At 33.1% G+C, this 9,889-nt stretch overlaps 1 protein-coding gene across 3 annotated transcripts; it reads right to left on the reverse strand.

The window, feature by feature from the left end:
• Positions 1–709: 709 nt before the first annotated feature.
• Positions 710–6,374, reverse strand: LOC137743518 (4-hydroxybenzoate geranyltransferase 2). 3 transcript variants are annotated; one of them, XM_068483425.2, is made up of 9 exons: positions 5,916–6,374; positions 3,395–3,530; positions 2,884–3,005; positions 2,456–2,525; positions 2,205–2,354; positions 1,509–1,644; positions 1,305–1,401; positions 1,074–1,147; positions 710–994 (listed from the first exon to the last, which is right to left on the reverse strand). In XM_068483425.2, exons 1-8 carry the CDS (start codon positions 6,326–6,328, stop codon positions 1,078–1,080), a joined length of 1,194 nt encoding a protein of 397 aa, XP_068339526.1. In that variant the 5' UTR covers positions 6,329–6,374; the 3' UTR covers positions 710–994; positions 1,074–1,077. The 3 variants fall into 3 exon arrangements, with proteins under 3 accessions (XP_068339526.1, XP_088536205.1, XP_088536206.1); XM_088680079.1 differs by having other exon boundaries at positions 710–988; positions 5,916–6,373; XM_088680080.1 differs by lacking the exon at positions 2,205–2,354.
• Positions 6,375–9,889: the final 3,515 nt, after the last annotated feature.

Genomic DNA, 9,889 nt, shown 5'->3' on the forward strand with positions numbered 1-9,889 from the left:
TCCTTCATCTTCGCAGGTGTTGAGCTAGGGGTAGTTGATTCTGTCTCAAAACTATGTGAACTCGAACCAATCTCAGATGAACTTGAGCCAATTTCAGCTTAAGAATCATGAGTACTAAAGGCTGGAACATGGGGAATCAACTGAAAGGTGGAGAGGAAGTGACAGTACTTCATATACATGAGATATTCTTTGGAGCACGAAGTGCGTTATCCAACTTGTGCACGAGTTAAAAGGGGAGATGACAAGCGCCGAAAACGAGTGACGGTACTTCATATAGATGAGATATTTCTTTGGAGTCACGAAGTGCGGTATCCAGCTTGTGCACAAGCAAGAAAAGAAGATGACAAACGCCCAGAACGAGACCACGTATCATCCTTCTTTTCCATCTGTCATTTTTGAAAGTTTTGCGGAATACAAGGTGATGCCAAGAACATACTTTATCTCCCCACGGACCATTTTCAAGGCGAGCAATTACGCTTATGCATTCTGAGGAATTTGATTTGTTGAGGGACATTTCGTAATTGTGAATTGGAGAAATAACCAAAATAATATATACGAGTTTGCCTCAAGGTTGCAACTTGCAAATAAAAGGGGCAACCCCAAGCCAGCAAAAGCTATCTGCTTTGCAAGGATCAGAGGAACGTCTATCATACGTAGTTTTACCTTTGTTTTCCAAGTAACTATATATACATATATATATATATATATATATTCTGAAATATGATTCCACTGAAAATAATAGCACCGAAAACACTTGTTTGACACAAATCTGGAACAATTTCATCACACCTGCTGTTAGACTTCCCAATTGAACTGAAAATTACTAAATTTAGTCCCATACAGCCCCATGAAAATGGTCCACTTTTGAAGTAAAACGATAAATATTACAGCATAAAAATTGATCCTTGCCCGCATTTGAGTGCTGTATTTAGGTGACCTTGCAACCTTCTTGCAAATATACGAGAACAGTGCAAGAGAGAATGATGAACTGTATCTGTAAAAAAGCTCCAAATTAGAATTAATGGAAGACATAACCAACCTTAATATATGCTAAAAATTAATAAACCTTATACCTCCTTATGATGAAAGTCGTCCAAATAGGATTGCGATGAACATAATAGCGCCAAACCACTTGTTCGACACAAATCTGGAACCAGCACAAAAAGAGAAAAGGCCAAGTCAATAAGCTGATCTTGCTCGAAGCAAAACAAAACTAATAAATACTTGGAAACCTAAGAGCCCATTTGATACCAATTGGTTATCAAACGAGCCCTAAATAGTGTTTTTTGCATGATAACGCGTACTTTCTATTGCAATCAGCTGGGCATGAAAGATTAACGGTTGATATTTGCCAAGCTAATTGTCCAAATGCAACCCCCAAAAATGCATAGTACGGCCACCCTGCTCCATATATAGTTGCAAGATTTGGGTGTGAAGATGTGATAAAAGAGAAAAATTATGAAAAATATAGGAAATTATAATAAAGAGGGGAAAAAAAAGACAATAACCTATTCCAGCATTGTATCCACTGAGGGCAAGACAGCTCAAGCACACGATTCCAAACCCAGTAATCCATTTTTGGGTTGAGTCGCCAAATTTCAATGCCGTAGACTTAACACCTACTTTCAAATCATCTTCCTTGTCCTGCAAGCAAGCACGGTCAGAAAACATCTTAATTTTGTTGGATTGCACATTGAAAAACTTATCTCATATTCTACTTAATTATTCCATAATTTGATCACACTCAAATCTTCGAAAATACAACTTCTGACAGGGAAAAAGCAACGTGTTTGTTTTCAATAATATTACTCTATTTTTTCGCCAAATTTATTTATGACTAAATTATGTGTTTGTAGACTGTACGCATGTTATAGATTTTGTTGAAAATTAGTAAGGATCAATCTCCTTTTCCAACATAACTTACAAAAACTAAGACATTTTATAGGTGAATAAAACTTGGTAAAAAAAAATTTGGTGTGCATAGCATTACTCCTCGTTTTACGGATAAGGATCTTCTCCGGATTCTCTTTATGGGAATCCGGAGATTAATCAATCGTGTCTGTTTATCGTATATCGTATGGTTAGTTTTCGTTAAGTACTATTTATATTCAGTTTTAAATTAAAATTTTAAAATAATTTCTAACCGCACGATATATAATGAACGAACACGATTAATTAATCATCCAGATCCTCACAACGATTACCTGATGTGCATATATGGTATCATAGACAAGTGTCCAGCATACTGCAGAAAAGTACAATGGGAGCACGACAGTTGGATCAATGCTTCCTTTTACTGCTGCCCATCCTATCAAGGCCCCCCAATTTATCATCAAACCTAGATAGGCTTGAGGCTGCGCCAAATATGCATTATTATGTGATGTAGAATACCACATTATACATTATAATGACGTAATAAGTCATTAAATGCGGTCATGAGATTGTAATTACGTACCCAGTCTGTCAATCTCTTCATGAGAGGATACGTGAAAATTAGGAACCAAGATGATACCCCCAAAACGCAGCTGTTAATTCCAATTAATGAGTTACACAAGCTAGCTTCATATACATAGCAGATTATAATAACATTTACATAATAATTAATCAGATTAACTAAAAATGCTAGGAATAGTTAATATATTTAAGATAATTACATATTTACCAATACCGTTTCAATTCATCATATTTCATCGGATTCGGGATGTAATTGACCATATTTTGTAAATCACGTGACGCAGCGGGTGATGGTTGAATTATTTCTTTTATGATTTAAAGAAGAAATCAATTATCAACTACTATATCATATGAGTTTATAAAATATAAATCAAGTAAATGATCTCTTTAGAATCATTCTAAATAAATCTTCGTAAGAATGCTAATTACCTATAATTGTTCAATGGAAGGAGAGTTCCTAGAACCAAGAGCAATTGAAATCCAAGAAATGAAATCCCCTGAAAAGGTGTCAAAACACCACTTGCAAGAGGCCGCGACTTTGTACGTTCCACCTGATCAATTAATTGCAGAACTTTTGTCATATGAACTAAGTAATAATTTTTTTTTTTTTTTTTTTAGTCAGAGAACTAAGTAATTATCTATCAAAGAATAAATTTCTTCATCTTTCCTTTGTACGCTCCACCTCATAATAATTTTTAAATTACGTGTCATAATATGAGTAGATTAATAATATCAGGTGACAGTAATTAAAAATTAAAAACAAGGTGACATCAGTTCACCGTAATAAATATGTTGTGAAATGCAGCCGAAGGACTAAATTCAGTATCTAACCAATATGCAGAAAGAAAATTTCATAAATAAATAAAAGTGAACACAAAAAAAAAGTGTATATAAATCAGTTTCGTATACAAAATGACCATATATAATGGACTTAGTTTACCTTGGCATCAATATCCCGGTCAAGGAGATCGTTTATGGTGCACGCGGCGCCCCTAGTAAACAGAGCTCCAAATCCAAATAGTATCAACATCATAATATCAGGAAGCTGTCCTGGACTTGCTGCCAGTGCTGTTGACCTGCATGGACCCACCATAAGCATAATTAACTTCCAGTTAAAATAAATAAATTAATTACGTCGACGTTGTTAGCGTTTAGAGTGCAACTTATACGATATGAATATAACGTTACTGTAACAACTCGTACAAGTGATATGTAACACGACATCAAAAAGATTTATACATTATATCATTGATACTTGACACCAAAATACCCTTGCCATATATGTAAATCTTTTTCTAGCAAACGTTAGAGCATCTTCAATCTTGGAGATGCATATGTAGGTGGAAATTGGAAAGCCACTTTTATACTTTCATATACATCTATGGAGATGTAAATTTTAGTTTTGCTCCAATGCATAAATGTAAATGAGGAGATCAAAATTTTAATTTATTCGTTTTTGTGTAATTTATTTTTTTGTTAACTCTTAAAAAAAAAAATTAACGTAACTATTTTTTTCGCACAATTCAATCAAAAAATTTCAAAATTTGGACAGCATCGATTTCATCTCATTTGGACGTTGGTTTCATCAGAAGAAGTTTAAAGTAAAACTATAAAAAAATAAAATAAAAATAAAAAAATTGGATGAGGAAGTGTTTTGTGTGAGAATTGAAAGAAAAGAAAACTGGTGTCTGGATGAACAAACGTTATGCCTGTATAAGGGGACCTTTTTTTCAAATGGTTTTTTCTTTTTTTTTGGGCGATTAAATGGTATTTTTTGGATTATTTACAACCATTTGATTAAACTTTGCTTGAATCATGACCTTCCAAATGCGTGGCGAGTATTGGGTATATTTGCGCGTGGGAGCGCGTTTACTTCCTTTTCTTTCCACTTCCACGTGAACCTCTCTCCAAGACTGGCGCAAATTCCGACCTTTGTACATTGATATGTGTAAAAAAAATTTACTAAATATATAAAAAGTCTATTTGTACATTAAATATATTTAAAAATTAATATTAAAATATATATATACAAATATTTTTCAAATATTATTCGTCTCGCGTTTTTAAATACAAATGCACTTATTAGGTTTATATAATCTAATTTTTCAACTAATTCAAACCGAAAAAAAAGTCCATACCCAGTACGCCAAATTCCAATCATTTTTCTATTATTACAATGTTACTTATTATATTCAATAAATGAATGAATAGTTGAATTACAGAGATAACATCTTACAACTAGAGAAAATACTGAAGATGATAATAATTTTCGTATACACGTTTAGACGGATAAGATAGATTTAAATAATTTATTATATATTACATAAACTAATTAATTTGAACATTAAATAATATCATTTTTCAAAAAGGTGAGTTTTAGCGTACATAATAATGTTGTGATCTTAAAATAGGGCAATAAAACCTTATAAAAATAAACATAAATGTTATATTCAAGAGAGAAGAAAAAAAGTAAAAATAAAATGGTGGGGACTATTTAAAATAAAGAAAACATGCAACTATAAAAAAAAAAGATAATGGGATCCTCTTAAGTAAAATCGTGCAATTAAAATAATGTTAAGAATAGAGTTGTCTTCTTCCTCGCGTGAGGCCGATCCTACAACAAAAATTTCCAGATTCCGACGTTTATATATAAGCCCGCATAACTCAATGGTGGGGACTATTTAAAATAAAGAAAACATGCAACTATAAAAAAAAAGATAATGGGATCCTCTTAAGTAAAATCGTGCAATTAAAATAATGTTAGGAATAGAGTTGTCTTCTTCCTCGCGTGAGGCCGATCCTACAACAAAAATTTCCAGATTCCGACGTTTACATATAAGCTCGCATAACTCCCTTTCATCCTCGTCTAGATCTGCCTAACTCCGTCTAAAATTTTGAGTCCTTCTAAAGTGAGCGCCCTAGACTGGCACCTACTCCGGCTATTCGCAAGGCCGGCCCTGCCTTTACATGCCTTTTTCCGGTGAGTTGCAAATTTTGTAGCTCATACATCCGCAAGACCGAAGGAGATTCCCGCCAACCAAGATGTAAAAGTGGGTTTACGACCTCATTTGCATCTAGGATTGGACATGCACCTAAAACAATGCTTTTTAGCCAGATCTTGCTCTTCATTTTGATTTTTGTGATTTAAAATTGATAAAAATACTCGGTGAGATTCTTCATATATAATCATTTTGATCATGTTATGAAAAATCTCCACTAAATTAAAGAAACCGCCAGTTCAAAGGGGAAGGGGTTGATTTAACAAAAATACTCTCAATTTAACAGAGATTTCTCACAAATAACTAAAATGACCAATAATGCACAATCTCATGCCCACTTCATTTTAAATTTCAAAGATCAAATTGATGAATTATGTCATTCTCACGTACCGTTATGGATTAAAAAATCCTAATTATTTAACAGTTAGTACTCAAACTTTCTTCTTCATTCCTTTCACTTACCACAAAGAAGGCCAAGCAAATAGCCAGGTGCCGATCGGCTTGTCGAGGCGAGCGAGCTTAGCATAAGGCTGAGCTTGAATTGGCAGGTACAAGTCGATCCAAGAACCCTCAGCCTTGTTATTTTCATCGCCGCTGGTTTGATTTCCACCCTTCTTTGGGACAGTAGATGGTGAAGACGAGCTCCAGATCTGCGATCTGAGTCTGCGATCGAAGTCAAAGTGACTGACAGTATCCCGACGACAGTGCCTTTGACTGAATGAGCCCCACCGTCTTGCGTTGGGATAGCGGTAAGGGTTTGGATTGCTGGTGGCAGTGGTGGTGGGAGTGGAAATTGGGTGATAAGAAGAGGCTGCGAAGAGGGTGCTAGAGAGAGAACGTGAAGGTTTCAGAGACACCACCAAAAAAGACTCCATTTGTCAGAATATTTCACTCAAAGACGCAGCACGCTTTGGTCTCTTCGATATGGAGTATTTATACAATTTATGGTATTTTTATGTTTTGTTTTGTTGTATTGTTGACAGCTATTAATTTATTATAGGGAAATTTTGATATATAGATGCTTTCTTTTTAGACTTCATAAATTAAACATCTATTAGACTGTTACTTTTGAAAATTTGATTAAACATTTTTCTAATAATTTTGGTGCTTAATATCATTTAATTTTATTTTCTTAGAAGTCTATTCATGTTTTTTTTATTGAAATATTTATGTTAGTAAATTAAATAGAATGTAAAATAAACTCGTTGTTAGGTACGTTTGGTTATAACGGTATGTTTGATTATATCGGTATATTTGGTTACTTATAATAAGATGAATACATTTGGTTTATGATGTATCTGAATTTCTAGTACATTTGGTTTCTTGGTATATTTGAATTTTTGGTCATTTAGTTTCTTGGCGCATTTGAATTTTTTGTATATTTAATTGTGGTACATTTGAATTTTTGGTACGTTCTTTTTCATTACCTTTTTTTTTACTAATAATGAGGAATTACTTTAATTAATTATTTTTTTACAAAAAGAATCATTAAAGACATAGGAGTTTAAATTACTTTAATTATTATTTTTTTTTATAGAAAGATTCATTAAAACGTAGGAGTTTAAAGGACTGGGAAATTAATTTCCTAGATTGTAGGCAATTAGTTACAAAGTGAAGTGATGCTGCCTTTAAACTAATTATAGGTAATTTTAAAATAGAGAAATGTTGATGTGGCAATTGGTCAAAGTCTCTTAATCTAAGTTTAAAAAAGAACCAATGTTTGATCTAAAAGGTATGGAAAAATGCAGGGAATTCTAATTTCTCCTTTATTATATGTCACATTTTAACTTTACTTGTTCTTAAAATCAAGCATATTACTTGTTGGTCCATGTTGATTCAATATATTCATTTATAATAACACACATTTAATTTATAATACTAAGCGACAATAAGACAGTCACATTTGAAAGAAAAAAAAATCTTAAGATGTAGTTTATTTAGGATGTATTTTCTCTAGTCACCATTTTACGATGTGGTGATTGGTTATTAGAAATATTATATATTTTTTTAAACACATTGATGAGTCCATATTATATCATATATTTTACCCTAATCTTACTTATAATGTATTGGTTGTTTTGATAGAATTTTGATACTTTGTATTATATTTTTAATGTAGAACATTCGACATCCTCTGAAGCAAAAAGTGATCAAACGGATGAATTTTGGAGTGAATCTAATTGGAGAATGTTCATGTGCCTTTCAAGATGATTGTGTCAAAATTCCAAATTTTTCTACCAAGTCGTTTAACCGTGACGATGAAATTAACGCCCAGTGCACAACTTTTCCAGATTGACATTTTTGGATATTTTGGAGGTCAAGATTGGGTATTTTGAGAAAAATTCGTTTTGAGAATTTATAGGGAACGTCTTCAGCTTTATAAAAAGACCTTTTGGGACCAAATCGGAGTTGATTTGGTCAATCAAAAGTGTGATTTTTTGAGAACTCCAAATTCTAGTTCAAATAGGAAACCTTTTATTTTCTGTTTTATCATTTAATTATGTTTCCTAGTTTTCTTCTAAAACCTTTCCAAGGTAGGATTTTATTTTATAGTGGTATAAATAAGGCTTTTTAACCATTAGGTTAAGACAAGGGCGGAGAACGCAATACTTTGGCTTTAGAGAGCCTTGACAAAAGTTTATTTTCAAGGTGTTTTCTATATATGTTCTTGATAATATTTTGTTTGGCTTTTTAGCTAAAATGATCCCTGAGATTTTTATAACTCCTCACCTTGGTCCCTGAGATTGTCCACCATCCATCATTTTGGTCATTTCGTTAAAAACTCCGTTAAGTGTCTTGGAGCTCTTGGCCGGAAGTTTGGACAATTTTTAAAATTTCGTAACTCAATCATTTCTTAACCAAATTCGATTCATAATATATCAAAATGAAGATATAACAGTGTTGAATAAGATTATACCTATTTGGAAGTCCAATGGTTACCAGAGATGGTCAGAAAATAGCCTCAAAGTTGACTGGTACGAGGGAAAAATAGAAAACTAGCCGGAAATTGGGCAAACTTTAAACGTTCATAACTTCTTCAATACTCAAAGAAATTAAGTGATTCAAAAAAAAAAAATCATACTTTGATGATACCAAGAGAATGGTTCCTTTTCCAGCGGCTAACTCGCCATGGTTTGGCTGGACAATGGTTCCAAAGTGGCTAACTCGAGACCAAGATGGCCATTTTCGAGCCGTTTTCCGGTCCAACCAAGGATATTTAGCTGCTAAAAAAGATATCGTTCTCTTCGTCTCATTGAGAAGTATGATTTTCATTTTTGAATCACTTGATTACGTTGAGTATTGAAGAAGTTATGAACGTTTAAAGTTTGCCCAATTTCCGGCGAGTTTTCCAGTTTTCCCTCGGACCAGTCAACTTTGAGGCTATTTTCCAACCATTTCCGGAAACCATTGGGCTTCCAAATAGGTATTATCTTATTCTACACTTTCCTATCTTCATTTTGATGTATTATGTGTCGAATTTAGTTAAGAAACGATTGAGTTACGAAGTTTTGAAAATTGCCCAAACTTCCGGCTAAGAGTTCTGGGACACTTAACGGAGTTTTTAATGGAATGACCAAAATGATGGATGGTGGGCAATCTCAGGGACCACTTCTATTGATTTGAAATCTCAGGAACTATTTTGGCTAAAAAGCTATTTTGTTTTACGGTTGTTAGTAACTAGTTTCGTTGCTAGGACGAGGCTACAAGCCTTAGCAAGAATATGTAGTTTCTTTTCAATTTGCTTATGATATTATGCATGCAAATTTTGAATTATTAATCAATGTGCTTTAAACTATCTATTTGTCTTGATGATTGGTCATCATTAGGATATTTAGAAAAGTAATTTGATGCAATTTCCTGGAGGGTTGTCCCTGAAATTAGGGCTGGCTTCTTGTGGTTAATATGTGTAACTTCTTAGGATGGACAACACGTCATAAGGGTTGTATGGTTTTTCAAAAGGTTTTCATAAAACTTAATGAGTCTTGCATATTCACATTCGATCTGGACGCAGCGAACGGGTTGCATGTTAGATATACATTCTATGTTGGATGTTCCAAGTAGGGCATACTTTAGGAAAACATAACCTTCAAAATATGCATGTGTAATTCATAAGTAATTGAAATAACTAAGTAGAATTGTTAAGGTGATGACGGAACCCTAGTGCTCAAATTTATTTTCAAAACTATTTTCTTTTGTTTTCTTTACTTTTCCAATTTTTTTAATTGTTTTTAATTAAATTCGTTTTTAATATTTTAGATCATAAAATCAACCTCTTCCAAACTTTGTTTTCAAATAATTAATTAGGATTTGGTTTTAACATAAATTATTCATTCAATCCCTATGGAGAACGACCTTGCTTGAGCTGCTATACTATAACAACCTTGTATTCTTGCAAGTATTTTAAGTGTTTTTATCCTTACTTTTGCAGGTGGTAA

This window comes from Pyrus communis, chromosome 11 (genome assembly GCF_041283825.1).
Source record: "Pyrus communis isolate YQ-2024b chromosome 11, ASM4128382v1, whole genome shotgun sequence".
Lineage (NCBI taxonomy): Eukaryota > Viridiplantae > Streptophyta > Magnoliopsida > Rosales > Rosaceae > Pyrus > Pyrus communis.

Excerpts from the sequence above, each read along its gene's own strand:
- LOC137743518 (XM_068483425.2), bottom strand. The coding sequence starts at position 6,328 with ATGGAGTCTTTTTTGGTGGTGTCTCTGAAACCTTCACGTTCTCTCTCT. Across the intron at positions 3,531-5,915 it reads TTTGCTTGGCCTTCTTTGTG|GTCAACAGCACTGGCAGCAA; the intron begins GTAAGTGAAAGG and ends GGGTCCATGCAG. Across the intron at positions 1,645-2,204 it reads ATACCATATATGCACATCAG|GACAAGGAAGATGATTTGAA; the intron begins GTAATCGTTGTG and ends GCTTGCTTGCAG.